Source organism: Atta colombica, unplaced genomic scaffold (genome assembly GCF_001594045.1).
Source record: "Atta colombica isolate Treedump-2 unplaced genomic scaffold, Acol1.0 scaffold5, whole genome shotgun sequence".
NCBI lineage: Eukaryota > Metazoa > Arthropoda > Insecta > Hymenoptera > Formicidae > Atta > Atta colombica.
The window spans coordinates 37,283-58,254 of NW_017259539.1; the positions used below are offsets into that span (position 1 = coordinate 37,283).

General features: G+C 33.0%; 1 protein-coding gene across 1 annotated transcript in view; it reads right to left on the reverse strand.

Annotated features, from left to right (window-relative positions):
- LOC108691698 (alpha-glucosidase-like) overlaps positions 1 to 16,020 on the reverse strand; it is a 19,671-nt gene extending 3,651 nt beyond the window's left edge. Inside the window, exons 1-4 of the mRNA XM_018199564.1 lie at positions 15,745 to 16,020; positions 7,525 to 7,650; positions 3,913 to 4,323; positions 3,438 to 3,693 (exon numbers count right to left, since the gene is read on the reverse strand). Coding sequence (XP_018055053.1) covers positions 3,438 to 3,693; positions 3,913 to 4,323; positions 7,525 to 7,650; positions 15,745 to 16,005 — 1,054 coding nt within the window. The 5' untranslated portion in view covers positions 16,006 to 16,020. The remainder of the gene's footprint in view (positions 1 to 3,437; positions 3,694 to 3,912; positions 4,324 to 7,524; positions 7,651 to 15,744) is intronic.
- Between the last annotated feature and the right edge of the window lie 4,952 nt (positions 16,021 to 20,972).

The following is a 20,972-nucleotide window of genomic DNA, read 5'->3' on the forward strand; positions in this document are numbered from 1 at the left end:
CGAAATCCTCTACCATTTTGTAAGTTTCCCCAATAGTTAATCTTTAAAAATAGCCGAATATTACTGCAAAGTATACACACCTACTGATCGCTTGGCGCGCGGGCCGTAGGGAGCGGGGATAACCTGGCAACCGTCCGAGCTATGGAGGTTTGCGGCGGTGTGCGCAACGCGGGGCGTTTGCCAGCCAACTCCTAAGGCCCGCGCGCCAAGCGATCGGTAGGCATATACACCGGCCTATACGCAGTAGTAGGCCGGGCGAGCGCGCGTATTCGGCTATCTTTAAGGATTAATAATCTCATTAACTATTGGGGAAATTTACAAAATAGTAGAGGACTTTTCGACTCAGTTTAGTCCGCTCTATTTGCCCATGAAATATTTGGCGATTATTTCCAGACATCCTGTATATATATGATCTCATACATTTTTTTAATGAATTACAGATAATTTTTAAAGAAAGCTATTTGCATATATTTTCATCAAGTAAATTTCAAAAGCTACTTTCATTAAAATTTGATTTATATAGATACAGAATAACAATTTTCAAACAATTAACTTACAAAACTATATTTTTTTCAAATGGATGAGACTATTCAAAACAAAAGGCAAAATCAAAGGTTCTACTTTTAAGATATTTTTTTAATAAAATATATGTACTATATTATTTCCTTTTTCTATATAATTTCTCTGTCCCTTTTTTGTGATAATATCAGATAAGACATAAGAGTATGAGCGAAGTAAGTATTTTAGTCATATAAATCTGTACGCCTACTCGCATTAATAAAAATAATTATACTACCATTAATTGAAGGTTATGGTAGTAATTTTTCTAAGTTTCTATAATTTTTATAAGTGTTTTTCTTTATTATCAAACATGTTTGATTATTCATTTTCCTTTATCTTCAATTTGTTTTTTCAACGTTAGTGAGTGATCATTTTTAGTTATGATTCATTCATTATTTAGTTATGATCATTTTTAATCTCTGAAACGCTTCTAGCAAAGCAGAAACATATATTAGGTGTACAACTTTGCTTCCGCCGTTTTTTTTTCCGAAATTCGAAGCTTTATTGTAAAAAACTTATACATTTATGATTCAAAGTATTGTCCATCGCTGGCCACTACTTTCTCCCATCTTTCGGGTAGCGTACGAATCCCGCGTCGAAAAAACTGGTCATCTTTTGAGGCTATCCACAAATCGATCCAATTTTTTACTTCTTCATAAGACCGGAAGTGCTGGCCAGGCCGTGTGCCATTGATCGAAACAAGTGATAGTCAGAGAGAGCAACGTCTGGAGAATACGGCGGGTGGAATAGGACTTCCCATTTCAACGTTTCCAAGTATGTCTTGACCACTTTCGCAACATGGGGTCGAGCATTGTCATGCTGCAAAATCACTTTATCGTGTCTCTCGTTGTATTGCGGCTGTTTGTCTTTCAATGATCGGCTCAAATGCATCAATTGCGTTCGATACCGATCGCCTGTGATTGTTTCAGTCGGTTTTAACAGTTCATAATACACTACGCCGAGCTGGTCCCACCAAATACAGAGCATGACCTTAGAGCCGTGAATATTCGGTTTGGCCGTCGACGTGGAAGCATGGCCGGGAACTCCCCATGATTTTCTGCGCTTGGGATTATCGTAATGAACCCATTTTTCGTCCCCAGTCACAATGCGATGCAGAAATCCCTTCCGTCTTTGCCTTTCAAGCAGCTGTTCACAAGCAAACAAACGCCGTTCAACATCTCTCGGCTTCAATTCGTACGGCACCCAATTTCCTTGCTTCTGAATCATTCCCATGGCTTTGAGGCGTTTTGAAATGGCTTGTTGAGTCACTCCCAATGATCGTGCCAATTCTTCTTGATTTTGACACGAGTCTTGCTCAAGTAATGCCTCCAATTCTGCATCTTCGAAAACCTTCTCTCTTCCACCGCTATGCCGGTCTTCGACGTCAAAATCACCGTTCTTGAAGCGTTGAAACCACTCACGACACGTTCTTCACCATAAGTATTTGAGAGCATTCGATGAGCTTCAGCCGCAGATTTCTTCATATTGAAGCAAAAAATTAAAATCTCCCGCAAATGACGAGAATTTGGCTCGTAAACTGACATTTTCAATCGAGAATAACTTTATGATGCAGACACAAATCGACTAATGTTTCTATGGGGTTATGTTGACAGATGCCCAAGTTTATTGTATGATCTATTTATTTCGATCACCACTTACCGCTAAAGCCATCTATAGGAAAACTGCGAAAGCAAAGTTGTACATCTAATAAATAAGATACTTACATCAAATAAGTCTATGCAATTGAATTTATATGATTACATATATATGTACATATCTATATGTGTTAAATATAGGCTAATTTACTCGTAGTTTTTAAGTATCAAGATGCACCATAAAGTTCAATGAAATTTTTTAAAATTAAATGCAAATAAAATGATTACGAGTATTATTGTTTCTTAAAAAGTAATTTCTTTTTTTATTAAACCTAATTTCAAAAAATTTTTAAAACTTTTTTTAATTCATACAATATTACATCATTCATACAAATTCCGACTTCTAACTTCTTTTCCCTTTCGTTACTACATACAAATATAGTGTCTATTCAATCCTCGTATAGTTTAAGGCCCAGTTTTTTATCACCTAATTAACTTGTGATTAAGCTTAACTTGATGTTTTATCCAATGGGCTTTATTTGTGATAAAGCCCATTGGGTGAAATAATTATGTAATATTACAAAATTGCAAATCGAACGAAGGGTACTTTTATTATATATTAAGTCTTTTCCTTCTGATTGGTTTTCGAAAGAATGTTGAGTTTCTTGTTTAATTAACTCTATCATATGCAATTTTCTGCTGAAGTGATCAGATTAAGCACAAGTTAACCAGATAATGAAAAATCGGATCTGAGATTTATATTTTATGCATTAGAAATTGTATCTGACATTACAAAATTCGACAGTCTTCGTCGAGATTCTCGATATAAAAAGACTCGTATCAGTCTCGAGTCAGATTTTAAGTCTCGTCTCAGTCTCGATATCGATGCCGAAACACTTCTCGGTATCATTCGAAACACTCGGTATTTCATAATAGAAGCCTTTCCTCTACTTATATTCTTTGGTCAAATTTGACATACACAAATTTCAGTTTTCGATCGAAATTTAATTATTATTTCGATAAATTACGATATTTATGAAGAAAAAGTGTATGATATGTCTATACATATGGCCTTTATAGGATCTTGTCTTCTTCTTATTTTTAAATTTTGATTTCGATTTCGATTGAAATTGATATATAGTCGAGTGTTTTAGTTCAGTTTCGGTAAAAATTTCGGTCGGACTCTAATTATTACTACAGATAATAATCAACTTAATTGCGTTTTAGTCCAATTTAACTGATAGATTAACGATTTTAGAAGTTGCTTAAGTAAACCCGTACCAGCCGAAGTGGTGTTGTCCCATTGAAACGGTGTCCTTGCGGGATCTCGAGATGCTTTTTCATAAACATCTTTACCGGCATTGCAGCCTTGTGGATCTTTGGTGTCTTCCCATGAGATCCACGTGTCCTCCATGCCGATTTCGTCCCCGTTATAAGTTACAGCTATTCCAGGAAGCAGTAAAGTTATCATGGTTATAATTTCCGCTCGATATCGTCCGTAACGAGTGACTAAACGCGATTTGTCATGATTTCCTGCCTGTAAAAAGAGAATACAATGTGAATTATATTATTGATTTAATTTATTATTAATTTTAAAAGTAGAACTCAAGATAAGTACGATAACGTATCTCGAATTGTTAAGTATTTAAAAAAAAAACATATTGCATAATATTTTAAAAAATATCAAGCTTTTAATCAAGTGGAGATATTTGGAGATTTCTAGAATCGAAAAATAAGTTTCTCTTACTCGACTTACCACCCAGTTAGCAGTTGCTCTTAAAACAGGCATGTTTACCATCCATCTATCAATCAATCTCTTGAAATCAATTGCTTTAGAATCCTGATTCGTATCGGTAATAAAACCAAAATTGAAAGGAAAGTGTGCGCCGTATACGTAATATTTTATCGTCATCGTCATGTTCGCATAAGCCTCGATCATCATAATTTTTTCATCTAAATATTCGTTCAACACTTCTCGCCATCCTTTGACTATTTCGTAGGTATGCGGAAGGTCCTTCGTATATATCTTGTGCGTGTAGCCATAGTCATTAGGATTTGAATTATCCGTGAGTGGTTCGTCCAAAAATCTGACGTCCTCACACAAATGTGGCACCGCGTCCATCCGAAAGCCATCCACCCCCTTGTCGAGCCAAAATCTCATGACATTCTGAAGACAGTAGAGAGCACGATATATACATACATATGTTTAAGTACAGCATCTGTCTACATGAGCTATGTATCAAGTGGATTAAATTACTACTAAATTGTGTGTTCCTTAATACACTTGTTCGAAATAATAATTAGTGTATAAAAAGGATCAAATGATTTAATTATAATTTAATAGAGAAACGATTCAAATAATTTAACTTAAGAAACGCTATTTCCTAGTCAATAGACAATTTATTCATAATAATACGTAAAACAATTAAAGTAATGGAATAAAAAGATTATTAATAATATTTTATATATAATTATTATTAATTTTATATTTTACTAAATATTTTCAAAATAAAAGTTGTAAGGTGCTTATTTGTGATGTATATATACGCATCATCCATTTGACATATATTATAGCTTTTTTCATTGAAAAATATAAATTTCTTATAAACTGTACGATCAGTTTAAATGACACTTTACGAGAACAAACTTAAGTGTTTATTTTATAATTATAACGATTTTTAAATTGCTGTCTTATACGCAAGTGTCTTAATTTGAAAAAGAATAACGACAGAGTAAGATTATATCTTCAACTTGTAAAGCAAAATTTTATAAATTTAGAATTAAATTTAAATCTTCAAAATGATTCAAAATGATAAAAGTCAATGAAATTTTTTTCTAGATATTATTAATATTATTAACATATGTATTACATGTGTATTATAGATTTGTCTTATATTTTATCAAACATGAGAACCTCCTTAAATAAATAATATAAAAGAGAGCTATGAACCACGTTAAATGTTATTTCTTTATATCGGCCGATTGTATTATTGGAAGTAGATTTATTTAAGACACAGATGACAATTTTTAATGATACTAACATCTACAAGTATGGTGGATGAGAATTCACCATACTTGTAGATGTTAGTATCATTAAACCAAGACCAAAGTATGGTCTGCTTCCAAGAACTGGGTCATATTGCACCGCTTTATTTTAAGCAATTTTTAACATGCAAATATTTGTGCGATTATTTGTATTTTCACATGGGAGCATTCTTGTTTCGTTACAATATTAATTTAAATTATTCTAACATTGAAAATGATTGAAACGTTTGTTTTAATATTATTTGTATTTTTGTATATTTATAAAAGTCATTAGCACATAACATCCAACGTGGTTCGTAGCCCCCTTTTATATTATTTACTTGATTTAATTATTTTTTTTATTTTACATAAAATTAAATTGTTAATTTGTTATGAATATTAGAACATATATAAGTATTATTATAAGTATTATAACATAATTTACAATGCTTTGATTAGTATAAATAACGTAAATACAATTATTTCTGTAATTTCGTATCAGATTAAATTATTAACAATAAAAAATGTAAAAAAGACAGATTAAAAGACGATATTCATTAAATTGATGTAATCATTCCCGATTAGCTAATATATTTTTGCTGAGATAGTATATATATCTCAGCAATACATGTATACAAATATCTAAATCTAAAGAAAAATAATGCTGCAGTTTATTCTCATTTCGATCTAGTTTTATATTATGAACGTGGCACGTTCTGAGAAAATTTTGTGACATAAGAGATTTTTAAGAATTAAAACTATGATAAAAAGATGCTCGAAGAAGTTTTCGCAGAAAAAAAGAAATCGCGTAAAATATTAACATCATGCACAAGCAACGAAATGAAAACAAAAAAATTTTTGTTACATACTGTTTTAGCAAAAAAAATACGCAATGAGAGAAAAGGTTTTTTGTAATTATTAAATAAAACAAACAAAAGACATATTTGAAATTTTACCGAGTTTTTAGGATCAGTACAAAAATGATTGTGTAGCGTCACGCGAGCTTGCCGCTTTATTCACTACATGATAGTTTGTTCAATCCGGATTTTATTGCATGTATCAGTGTATTTTACAACTTTTGGTATCACAGCTGGATATTTCACCATTTCACTGTTTTTCAAATTACGCGCATAGGATTTAATTGTAGAATCTTACAAAACTTTCCTGTGTACTATAATTCTACTGATTCTCTATATACTGATTCTCTACTATAATATAAAAAAAAGAGAAATTATAATGGCCACGAGAAAATTTGACCTTTAGCCTTTAATTAAGTACGATGTGCAAATAATTTGTTTAAAAGTTGTTATTCCAGCTCGGCGAACTTTTGTTTGTTAAATTGATCGTAATTATCTCGCTTCACGCCCGCTGGACATTTGTCACCGTATAGTCGGACGATCATTGTCGATTATTATCTTCGTTAAATCGTATTAGTGTGACGTATATGAACGATATTTTAAGTGTTCTTTCACATCTTTAAAAAATTGGCAAATAGTATATCTGCTTCTTGACTAATTCCGCAAGCATAATTTATGCTCATTTAAGTCCGTTTTCCTGTTAATGTGGCAACGTGATCATAGAAAACATTTACCGTTTTCATTTTATATACACATATTTTAACGATTTGTCTTGATTTATATATCAGTTATTATTTTTGTATATAAAAATGCGACTTTATACAACAGTAAATACAATATTATGTACATTGTACCATCGATCGATTTTTATCGCGATCGTGATTTTTTTGAAATGTTAAAAATTGCTGAAAGAGCAGAAAACAGAACGGTATTTGCTTTTCATTTTGCAGCGCAACGATGAATGGAAAATCTGTCGTGCACAGGATGATGACGGAAAAAGCGATGTCCTTGATATATACAGACCGGATTTATTTTCATCCTTCATGACATCAACGACATGCTATAATCCGTCGCCTATACACAGCTTTGCTGTTGTGATTCCTCAAGACAACAAGATAACAAGATAATCCAAAATCAATTTTGATCTAAATTCTGATCGAGAGAATTGGATATTTCATTAGCGATAATTTTTTACGTCGAGCTGCAATTGGGCCATTTATCGGATTTTGCCTCCAAGTTATTAAATACGAAATTAATTTGGCTGATAAACTGTCTTATCTCCTATAAGTTTCCTATAAATCTCCCGGAAATTCACCGCAGTTTCTAGCGTGAACTCTTGTTATAAGACTTATATATAAGATTACCAATTTTCTTTTGCAAAATATATTGTACTAATACAAAATCATAATTTTATATTTAACAATTAATCTACCACAATACTTTAGCGTGAAATATTGATTTAAATTTCATGATTATTTTGTATATACCTTCATTGCATTCACTACATTCTCATTCTCATAGTTGAGATCGGGCTGTTGTGGTGCGAATTGATGAAAATAATACGCTTGTCGTTCTTCACGCCAAGTCCATGCTGATCCACCGAATACGCTCATCTATGCATGCAAATAATTTCACAATTATTCTGTTTTATACACACACACACACACACACACACACACGCACGCACGCACGCACGCACGCACGCACGCACGCACGCACGCACGCACGCACGCACGCACGCACGCACGCACGCACGCACGCACGCACGCACGCACGCACGCACACACACATACACACAAAAGAATAAATCCGGGTAACTTCTACGCAGTATAGCTTAGATAATGCTAATGGCTGGCTGGCGGTATTGTAAATTTTAATCTTCATAACTCGAAATTTACTTAATCAAAAGATACTTTATTATAGAGTTTTGGAAAGCTTTTGACATCGATTATTAGATTCTAGAATAAAAAGTAGGATGTTTCATTTAAAAAAATCGATGTGACCTTGATCTGACCTTGGCAAAACCACCCAATATCAAACTGATATGATCAATAATAGATCTTTTTAAATCTTATAACTTTGGTCTGAATATATTTTTGAATAGATCTTATCCTACGGAAATAAAAAGGGTGGACGGTCTGAGATATCCTGTGTGTATATATATATGTGTGTGTGTGTGTGTGTGTGTGTGTGTGTGTGTGTGTGTGTGGGGGGGGAAAAAGGGGGTTATGCATAGAGAAATATATATAGAAATATATATAGAAATATATATAAAACATCAAAAAATATAGGGACATTCAAAAGAACAATGCGTTTGCATTAGTTGGAATATAGCAGGTTGCTTAGTTTGAATGTATTATACCGCGCGATAGCACAAAAAATCAAATTGTCCGTGAAAGATAAAATCTAGTACCAGCATGCGTTTAATGATATTAAATTATTTGCGTTTTTTGTGCGTATTTGACATTTAGAGGAAATTATTTCGTCTGCGGCACAATATGAAATTTTACGATTGTCTGAAAATTATGTATTTCCGTGTAAAATTGATCTCTGAGTGAGAAAATGATCAAATTAAAACAATTGAAATAGAACAAAATGGTGAAAAAATGCAGTTTTAGTCGAAAATCGCTTTCAACTAAAATTTTTTCTTTTTTAGTCTTTCTATAATTTTCTTTGTGAATATTAATGAAAAAATATATTAGGTGTACAACTTTGCTTCCGCCGTTTTTTTTCCGAAATTCGAGGCTTTATTGTAAAAAACTGGTTATACATTTATGATTCAAAGTATTGTCCATCGCTGGCCACTACTTTCTTTCGGGTAGCATACGAATCCCGTGTCGAAAAAACTGGTCATCTTTTGAGGCTATCCACGAATCGATCCAATTTTTTATTTCTTCATAAGACCGGAAGTGTTGGTCAGCCAGGCCATTGATCGAAACAAGTGATAGTCAGAAGGAGCAGTCTGGAGAATACGGCGGGTGGGGTAGGACTTCCCATTTCAACGTTTCCAAGTATGTCTTGACCACTTTCGCAACATGGGGTCGAGTATTGTCATGCTGCAAATCACTTTATCATGTCTCTCGTTGTATTACGGCCGTTTGTCTTTCAATGCTCGGCTCAAACGCATCAATTGCGTTCGATACCGATCGCCTGTGATTGTTTCAGTCGGTTTTAACAGTTCATAATACACTACGCCGAGCTGGTCCCACCAAATACAGAGCATGATCTTGGAGCCGTGAATATTCGGTTTGGCCGTCGACGTGGAAGCATGGCCGGGAACTCCCCATGATTTTCTGCGCTTGGGATTATCGTAATGAACCCATTTTTCGTCCCCAGTCACAATGTGATGCAGAAATCCCTTCCATCTTTGCCTTTTAAGCAGCTGTTCACAAGCAAACAAACGCCGTTCAACATCTCTCGGCTTCAATTCGTACGGCACCCAATTTCCTTGCTTCTGAATCATTCCCATGGCTTTGAGGCGTTTTGAAATGGTTTGTTGAGTCACTCCCAATGATCGTGCCAATTCTTCTTGATTTTGACACGAGTCTTGCTCAAGTAATGCCTCCAATTCTGCATCTTCGAAAACCTCTCTTCCACCGCTATGCCGGTCTTCGACATCAAAATCATCGTTCTTGAAGCGTTGAATCCACTCACGACACGTTCTTTCACTAATAGCGGCCTCACCATAAGTATTTGAGAGCATTCGATGAGCCTGAGCCGCAGATTTCTTCATATTGAAGCAAAAAATTAAAACCTCCCGCAAATGACGAGAATTTGGCTCGTAAACTGATATTTTCAATCGAGAATAACTTTATGATGCAGACACAAATCGACTAATGTTTCTATGGGGTTATGTTGACAGATGCCCAAGTTTATTTTATGACGTCTATGATCTATTTATTTCGACCACTACTTACTGCTAAAGCCATCTATAGGAATACGGCGGAAGCAAAGTTGTACACCTAATATTTTACATGACTTTATTTAAAAGCAATTTTATTATTCGTTTTTCTAACAAAATAAAGAAAATTAAATTTAAAGTTATGTTAAATTAAAGTTATTAAATTATGTTAAATTTTAAACAAAAAATTAAACAAAAAATTTGAAACAATCTAACTTTCGCGCGGATTAACTCGTTGGATTCGGACATTTCGGCTCGGAAAGCAAAAGAGGCTCAAACGAAAAAAAGAGATGCAAGCGGATAAAAAGAATACGATTCTAGTGTGAATAATGTATTTATTAAAATCTTAATATATGTAAATGTATATACGTACAATATGAAAGATGAACGTGTAATGTGTCGGATTTGTACACGTTTTGCGCGTTTGGGCATGCGTGCATGCGTGCGTGGGTGAGTATGTATTCTTTCCCAGAATGCGATTTCGCATGCTGGATGTCACAGACGGCTTTTTATGATGCAGCGTGATAATGCTATACGGCACATACATATTAGAGACTCTAGTGTAACAGAGATTCGCAAAGTGATCGATATATTTCTCTGATTGGTTGGAATAATTCGTAGTAGCGGCCTTATTGAATTTACTATCAATATACTTAACATCGATTCCTGTCGACTATTGTGAAATAACACTGTTATTACTACAACAATATGTGGCGCAATTCATGACATGGTTATGATGGATGTAAATTCTGTACATAAGGTATGTAACATTTAATGCAAAGCATGAAATAATAGATAAATATTTACAAAACATTGAAGGATGTTTACTCATTTCATAGCAGTCGACAGCAGTCGATGTTGAGTATATTGATAAATTTAATACGGCAGCTATTATGAATTACTCCACCCAATCAGAGAAATATATCGATCACGTGACACTTTGCGAATTTCTGTTACCCTACAGAGTTTCTAGTACATATAATTGGCAAACAGCTACGGCGCATAGCTGATTGGTCGGCGTGAACGTAGATACACGTCAGACGCACGGCGCGATATTTCGTCTCGACGCGATAGCGCAAGGAACGTGAAGTTGATAGTATTGGTAATCGACAGCCAAGAACTCTCGGCGAAGGCGGAGAAAATTTCATCCCTGGCTACTGGTTGTAAGTACAGCGAAAGCGTTTGCACTAGACGACTAAGAATCATTCGACGGAGACAAAGCGCACTCATCCCCCATGCTGGCGCGGTGCGAGAAAACTGCTGCGGTTGGCCGGCGGCCGAGAAAGCTCGGCGGGGACAGAGTACGCTCTGGCCTCAGAGAGTATCGGTGCAACAGCGCAAGGACTGCAACTGGTCGGCTATTATTGGCAGGAGTTTTCTCTGGGATTACTCCATCGGTGCAGTGGCTAGATGCAGGAGACCGGTCGATCACTGTCGAGAATTCTAGAATTGGCCACTAGGAGTCAGTATTAGTAGATTCGGACAGGAGCGAAAAAGAATCGCAAGCGTGGGCAACAATTCGCGAGTATGTACGGATTGTTGTTCGTATTGTTTCGCTCATATTATTCCGATCTGACTCGATGATCTTTGTCGGCCGACAATACGAGCGGAAACGATATTGGTCGGCGTTGCTCAGTAGAGTTTATGAACCTTCGGCGGAACCCGCGAGTTATGCGTTAATAACGATATGCATATCGTTATAAATTTATTAATTGAATGTACAAAAAAAAGAACAAATTATTTTATGAGAAAACACAAGCATTTGCTTTGGTATTTAAGTATGCTGATTTTGTTGTATCGTGATAAATTGACGGCAATATTTGCTAATATGACGAGAGTCTTTTCTTTTAAAGCGTTGTTTGATTGTAGCAATATTTTGAAACGGCTCATATTTTGATGGCTTGCTGTGCTCGTCACTAAAATCACCCAAGTTGTAGGGAAAAAAATCCAAATAATTGTGCAAAAAGTAGATTTTCAACATGTTGACTCCTATTTTTTTTTACGAAATGCAACAATCATTTCGGCTACAACTTTTTTATAATTTTCAGTTCTGTTATAATCCAAAAAATTGGTAATAATGTCAAACAGCTTGCTATGATTCGTAAGCATTGTAAATCCAAATCGAGCCGCGGCCTTAAAATCATTGCACGTAAAAGTTAGGGCGGAATCCATAGACTTTGCTCATGATTTAATATGATCTTAAGTGCTTCAGATGCCATGAATTAAAGAGCCGTATTAACATTTTAAGACATTGCTTGAGATGGTTTTGAGATTAAGAATGGATTATGGATACTGGCTGGCTAGTCAAAACTGTAGGATAATAAAAAGCGATAAATTGATTGACTACGAGGCAAGCGATAAGTTATGCCTGTCTTTCCGTTGGTTAGTCATAAGAATAAGACGTTAATCGCAATCTTTCGACGAGACGAAAATTTAGGATTACGGCTTTGTGATTATGACGTTTCATTCGTGTTGCTTCTGCGGTAATGCTTGGTACCGACACATGATGCAAGTAGACATGATGTGTTCTTGCGCATGTTTATCTGCTGCAATCAGAGCTTGATCTTTTTTCACCATTTTTTGGCGAATTTTATTTCAATACGCCTGCTATAATAGTTTCACACATAGTAAATAATCATTTATAGTAAATAATTACTTATCTATTAGTTTTTTACTATGATTTATTATTTTTCATTTAATGTATTTTTTAATCATTTCAAATCTGACAATCGTGCAAATATATATGTTGTAAAATGGCGGAAAATGAGGTTAGCACATTACTATGCGCAAATTTATCTTACAAGCACACTATGTTGCATTATGTATACAACTAAGTTCAAGGGAAATGCGTCATAACTGCTTTTGTAGAAAATTCGAAAATTTTGAGCAATTTTTTCAATACATATTAAGAATACATATTTTCACTATTTTGCTTTACTCTAACCGTTTAACTTTTATCATTTTCTCATTTAGCGACCAATTTTATATAAAAATGTATAATTTTCAGACAATCGCAAAATTTCATTTTACACCATAGCCGAAATAATCTCTTCAAATGTGTATACAATTTCAAATGTACATAAAATGATTTGATGTCGCGAGATGACATGTACGTCCGTATTGCATTTTGTTTCTATTTTTGTGGACAATTTGAGTCTTCTACGTGTGAAGAAAAAAAATTACTTTATTACACGGTATTATTTTATGTTGCAAGTAAACGCTCCGTGTGATCGTGTTATATAATATTTATAATTTTGTAATTAATGAATCATTTCACGCATACAAAACTTGTAATCGCGATGGATTGTCAGTACACTGAGAAAAAAATGCCTAAAAATATATTTGTGAGAAATATATTTCACTGAAATATTTATTTAAATATGGGCGAAATAAAATTTTATTCCTAGCAAAGTCATCTATTATATATTTTTGCAATTAAGAGATATATTTCACAGAAATGTATATTTTGAATAATTACAATCAAATTTCGCAAATAACATTTGCTTCATAATATTTCGACATTTTTCTCTCAGTATATCTTTGATTTCACGCGATTGTTTTAGCGCTGAAATACTACCTTCTCAGATATGTCGAGCAATGGAATAAGTTTTTCAGAAGTTACGTATTAATTTTAAAAAAATCTGCTTGTTTTTGTTATTACAATTACAAACCGAAATTTAATTTTAATTGAAGATAATTTGTAATGTATATCTAGATATACATATGTATATCTAGATAGTTAGTTTAATGTAAAATAACCTCTTAATAATTAATGAAAGATATTTTTAAGAGTAATCAATTATTATCTCTATAATTAAATCTCAAATATTTCTATTAATATAGCTTATAAATTTTTTAACATTTTTATAATTTTATTAACATTTTTAAATATTTTAAACATTTATATAATTATTTATACATTATGCGTTAACAAATCTCGAATAATCTCTTCAAATGTGAAATTTAAATAATTGCGAGATCTCTCATGCATCTCAATGTAAAACGAAAAAAAGTCGGCCATACACATTCAATAATCTTGTTAAGTATGATTGTGCAAGCTACATGTGCAAATTTATTTGAACTTGTGTATCAGAACTGCACAGTTATTTTGGCTTGCACATGACTTGAGCAAATATGAAAATTTATTCGATATATTTGCACAAATAATTTGCACACATAAATTGGATCATGTGTGTCACTTTTAAAATCTAATCAGAATGTCTGTTCATGTATTGCTTATACTTTTTATTTAGCATCTTCGCTTTCTCTTTCTTTAACATCTAAATGTATATTTATTTTATTTTAAATGTAAAAATTTTGGGTGATTTTAAACACAAACAGATCTTAATTAGAACTTAATTAACGCGTTTAATCATAATAAATAATAATCATAATAACAAATTTTATTTCTTGCATTAACTGGATTGGTGCATACAACAAATTGCTGTACATGAAATTAACTAAGTTAAATGTATAAGCGTATATTAAATATTCAATAATGATTAATATATCAATCATAGTTAATTATTCCATTTACACTCGTGATTAGTCAATTCTTACAGATTAAGGCACAAGTTAACAAAATTACGGTCAGTATAAATGATCTTTTACGTATAACTATCCTACATGAGCAATGCTGATTGTGAGCCCCGAAACTTATCGGAATTTATCGGAAAAATGTGTTGCAACTTTTCTGCTGACGAGTGTACATGCTTGTACAAGCATGTTTGTGCAAATTTATTGGAACGTGTAGATGACAGAACTGTACAGTTGTCGCAAGGCACTACACACGTTCATGTAATTTGTACAAACATACGACAAGTTTGTTTGAACGTATGTGGCCGGCTTAGGCAGCACATTATACGATATTTGAATGTTATAGGTGAAGTTGGCTCAAATATCCTCTAATATTAAGAAGTTTAAAAACAATTGATCATAGTGTAAATAAAATTTATACACAGATGATTTACGTGTCACTGATACATCATTATACATAGTATGTGTATACGTAATACAGTTGATCGCAGAAAGATTGTAACACTTTTTTTCGATGGGTTACAGCTTGCTCATTGATTTCTACTTATAAATCGATAAATAAGAATCGCTCTGTGAGTAGGCTGCATTCCGAAACTCATCGAAAAAAAAGTGTTGCAACCTTTCTGTATCAGATGTACATCATTATCTCACGCACACATAAATTTTCGTATAACAATAACATTTTAATTACACGTCTAAGTCCAATTCTATTGGAAGAATTCCACGTTGTTTCTTTGTACAGACTAATTAGTTTGTGGATTACTATTTTGTAAATATAGATTGTACAGTTTTTATATGAAGCAAATGTCACAATGTGACAACATTTGTTCCAGAGTGTTACATTGGATTAAGAAATAGTAAAGATCTCAATTTAAAAATGTTAAAAAAAATGTTAAAAATTTTATGTTCTCAGCATAAACTCCATTTCTCAGATGTATATACTTTAATCCTGAAAAAGGATTTTCAATTCTGTAAAAGAGGAAAAAAGTAATTGTTATACAAAAATTAATTGATAAGTCGATAATATAGATTGCTTTAGAATCCTCTTAAGCATTGTTTATATCACACTATGAGATAGGAAATTAATAATAAAAGCTTAATCTCATTCAGAGAACACGAAAGAGGATGTATAAAATTTGAACATCGCGTGTGCGCTCGCGTGTTCAACCTTGGATTAATTTACCGACTTTAACAATTCACATTTCTCGCTTTAGTCTCTGCTGTCTCCTCAGTCATGTTACATGTAGCTTCGAATTATCCAATTACTTACCCAATTATTCGGCACTGTAATCGTTCCGTTTGATAGCACCTTGCCTTTATGCCATATGTAATAGTTAGTATAAGGTTTTATGCTTTGTAAACTTTTTTGGAACCATTCGTGCTGATCCGACGAATGATTAGGAACAAAATCCATAATAATCTTCATTGATGCAGCATGTGTGGCTTTTACGAGTACCTCAAAATCCTTCATAGTGCCAAATGTTTTGTCGATATTGACAAAATCAGAAATATCGTAACCAAAATCAATCATCGGACTAGGATAAATCGGAGATAACCAGAAAGCATCAACATTCGACTCACTGAGATGTTCCAGTTTGCTTATGATACCTGTATATAAAAACTTGCCAATTTTTTTCACAAAACATTTTTTTGCTAATTTTTTTAGTGTGCGATTAAGTAAATAGACACGGTAGCCGTTTAATTTTAAAAATATTTAACTTTTTCGTAGATATGATAATCAATCAAATTATCAAGATGTTTAGTTAATATCAGAAAAGTCTGAATGATTAAAAAAAATCGGGGGGTTGGTCACACACGAGCGGTAATGTACGAAAAAGTTAAATATTTCCTTGATACGGATTACCTTTAAATCGGATTATTTAAAATTACCTAATACTATCTCGAATTATTCCAGATTATCAAATATTACTTCATATTATCCAAGATTATCTTAGAGTATCTGGAGATACTGATAGTGTCTCAACGCTAAGTTACGCGCAGCGACACTGCCGTGGTTACTTTAAACGAGCCGATGAGTTGCCAGGGATTGAGATTATTGGATCTCAATACGGACTAGAATTGATCAGGTTCTAAGTGTGCTTAATCGATTGCATCCACTTAAAATATATAATGAAAGTATTTTTATTTTTTCTCTACATACTCTACAAGCGGAGATATTGCGATGCAAAACCTGAAATCTTTGATTTTATTTATTAATGTCGTCGACTAGAGGAAAAATGTACGGTTGCACCGTCTGATGGCGGTATTTAAAACATTCGATATTTGTTATACATATAAGATGAGAAATATATGTTGATATAATCGATCCAATTATTACGAATTTAGACTCTTAATTGTCCGTTTCTTCGTTTATTGTTTATACTTATTTTAATAATAAAATTGAATTAATTAATATAAGAAATATTTTTTATGTCTCACACACATTGTAATTCAACATTAGACGTTTCTGCAACATCTCTTCAACATTGAATCTACATTTCGCATTACTGCAATGTTCGCAAATCAACATTTCTGAGATATTGATTCAATGTTAGTGTACTGTACGGGAAAACTGCACATCGTGCTCTATAGCGCCAATTCCCAATTGCCTGTTTATTCAATTTCCTTTTTGAATTTTTTATTTTATAAAGTACCTATTAATATTTATATTAATATTTAATTGGATATTGCTTTGTCAATATTAAAAAATCTCAAACGTTACGAGTAGTAAATTTATTATTATCTATACATATTCTATTTACGAAAATTTATTTTCGTGTTCCTGTATGCAATAAACATTTTTTTTGTAAAATTGGATTTTTTTCTTAAATAGTGAAAATCTATAGTTAATGTTCTCAAAAATATTTATCATAATGATCTATAAAGATATTCTGGAGTGATCTGAAGAAATAATACTTTATGTACTCGTATAAAATAATCTTAGATAAGTAAAATTTGAAAAAATCTCGAATAATTTCAGAAAATATGACGGCTAATTCAAGCCATCTTCTATAGTTGATTACTTCAATTCTCGATTACTTGATTTGTATTAAGGAAGTTATATTATACAAGAAAACCAAGATGTCTCGAATTATTTATCAAGAGGTTGTATTATACAAGACTGCTGAAGATTCGGTTTGAATTAAGTCGAAATGTTCGGTATTTGTTATACATATGTAAGAGAAATATATGTTGATATAATCGATCCAATTATTGCGAATTTAGGCTCTTAATTGCCTGTTTTTTTATTTATTGTTTATTTTATATTTTAAGAACTTTAATTATTCTTTTTTAAAATAAGTATTATTGATTAACATCGTATTCCAAAAACACACGACAAAGTTATAATTAAAAAAAAAACGCTTTTCGCTCGTCTGAGAATTCATTTCTTTATTTTCCTAAGTCACCCATCCAATCTTGTATACTATTCAACGATTTAATCTCTGCAATTGTACGGGAACTGCAACTTCGATGAATCCACGAACACTGAATGTTAGTAAATGTAGTGGATTTATAATTGTAACATAGATGTGTAGAAAGACCATGAGTTGACATCGCGCATCGGACAGCCAACACAAACAATACTATATGTGTGAGCATTCTGCACACGCAGCCAATTTTCGTGTAAACATATATCGTTTAGAAATAAAATTCGTTAAAAGATCAATTTAAATGATTTAAATTTTCTATTTATATATGACATTTTATTTTTGTTCATTTTTTACAAAATAAGTTTTGATATATAATTTATTCAATATCATTTCAACATTGCAACATTAACAATCAATATGAAAAAAATCAATAAAAAATTTAACTTGTAGTTCAATTTATTTAATATTTTAAATTGTTTCAACGTTGCAGCAACATTAACAATTAATGTAGAAGAATCAATATAGATACAACATTGATAAGACATTGACATTCAACATTCAATATTGCAACATTCTCCCAACGTTCTGTGCTGTATGGGTTTTGTTTCTTTAAAATAATTCTATATTATATCATTGCTTGTACATGTTTCGGCTAATCTTTTAATCTTTTTCAGCAAAACATTTTAGTAGATGATACAATATATTGATTATCTATGAGTCGTTATAAAGATCGTTGTATTGTATAATGAAATAGTCGATATCATTGTGTGATAGTATTAAGTGTACAACTTTGCTTCCGCCGTTTTTTTTCCGAAATTCGAGGCTTTATTGTAAAAAACTGGTTATACATTTATGATTCAAAGTATTGTCCATCGCTGGTCACTACTTTCTCCCATCTTTCGGGTAGCGTACGAATCCCGCGTCGAAAAAACTGGTCATCTTTTGAGGCTATCCACGAATCGATCCAATTTTTTACTTCTTCATAAGACCGGAAGTGCTGGTCAGCCAGGCCGTGTGCTATTGATCGAAACAAGTGATAGTCAGAGGGAGCAACGTCTGAAGAATACGGCGGGTGGGGTAGGACTTCCCATTTCAACGTTTCCAAGTATGTCTTGACCACTTTCGCAACATGGGGTCGAGCATTGTCATGCTGCAAAATCACATTATCGTGTCTCTTGTTGTATTGCGGCCGTTTGTCTTTCAATGCTCGGCTCAAACACATCAATTGCATTCGATACCGATCGCCTGTGATTGTTTAACAGTTCATAATACACTACGCCGAGCTGGTCCCACCAAATACAGAGCATGACCTTGGACGTCAAAATCACCGTTCTTGAAGCGTTGAAACCACTCACGACACGTTCTTTCACTAATAGCGGCCTCACTATAAGTATTTGAGAGCATTCGATGAGCCTTAGCCGCAGATTTCTTCATATTGAAGCAAAAAATTAAAACCTCCCGCAAATGACGAAAATTTGGCTCGTAAACTGACATTTTCAATCGAGAATAACTTTATGATGCAGACACAAATCGACTAATGTTTCTATGGGGTTATGTTGACAGATGCCCAAGTTTATTGTATGACGTCTATGATCTATTTATTTCGACCACCACTTACCGCTAAAGTCATCTATAGGAAAACGGCGGAAGCAAAGTTGTACACCTAATAATATTCTTCCATTACAAAATAAAAATGTCCAATTTGAAAGTTGGATGGTAGCGAATGACTGGAAATCTAATTAAATGTAAATAATAATTAACATCATAGAAAAAATTTTATCATGGTCAAGAAAGACTTACTTAATTTTTTGTCCCAGCATTCTTTTACACAAAAGAGAGGCATAATAATTAATTTGATAGATAGGATTTTCTTAATTTCACTCTATGTTTCACAAAAAAATTTAGAACTTATTGTGAACATTCGTCTCGTCAATGATTACCCTTTGAAGTTTGTCTATGATACAATTTACAACAGAACAAATCAAACATTTGATTAACAACAAAAAAATTTACATCACGACAAAGACACTACGGGATAATGAAAATAAACAATCATCATTCACCATCCCCATGTATTAATAATATTTTTGAGAAATTTTAAATTATCATCAAAGATTTAAACTCCAATCTTTTTTTCTTTAGCTTGAACAAACTTCAATGTGTAATCAAAGCGCATAAAGATCTTCTCCCTGTTAATCCAAAAAAAACGTTGTCTATAAAATTTCGTGCAATGACTGTGACACAATCTATGTAGGTTAAATGTACAGACAACTAAAAAAGAATAGAATTTCGGAAAATAGGAACCATATCCGTAAACGCACGTCCGTACATTCAGTTATAATTGAACATAGGTTGCAATGTGGTCATAAATTTAATTGACATAAAGTTGAAATCTTACACCGAATGTAATTATAACAAGAGATTAATGTCAGAGATGATACACATAAGAGATAGAAAAATGGAATTAATCATCAAACAGATACAGAATTTTTAGATAAAACTTATGTGCCTCTCCTCAACAATTTGTAATAGACTATAGCATACAACTTAAGATGTATTCCTTTCTTACTGACAGTGTAACCATGACGTCACAACAGTGCACTGCCGCAGTCGTTCCAAAATTACTGCACTACTATAATGTCATATCATTCGGAACGGTTTGCAATAGACTGGCGGTAATGTAAACAGACATGGATAAACGTACTAAATTGTCAATAAATTTAGAACGAAAACAGCAGCGATAATTCTTCCGAAGATGAACTAATTATGGGATCATCAATTTAAGCAGTTTAACTTCGTATTAAAAACTATATGGACACAGTAAATGTCCATGAATATTCAGATATAGAATTTAAGAGACATTTTCGGTAAAATGAATGAATATATATGCATCTTCTGCAGTTAAATCTAATGTATATATTTTTTTTATTTCCTGGATCAAATATTTCGACGCGTTGTGCTTTTTTAAGCAATGCCATATTGCACTGTAACTGCCTCACCTCAAAAGCCGCAGTGGCAATATGGTTATCATTTATGACGTCATTGAGAGAACTAGACGCTGTCGCAGCGTGCTGCATAGTAATAGCAGAACAATTTTTCAGTACTGTCAGTATTGGTAGATACTAGT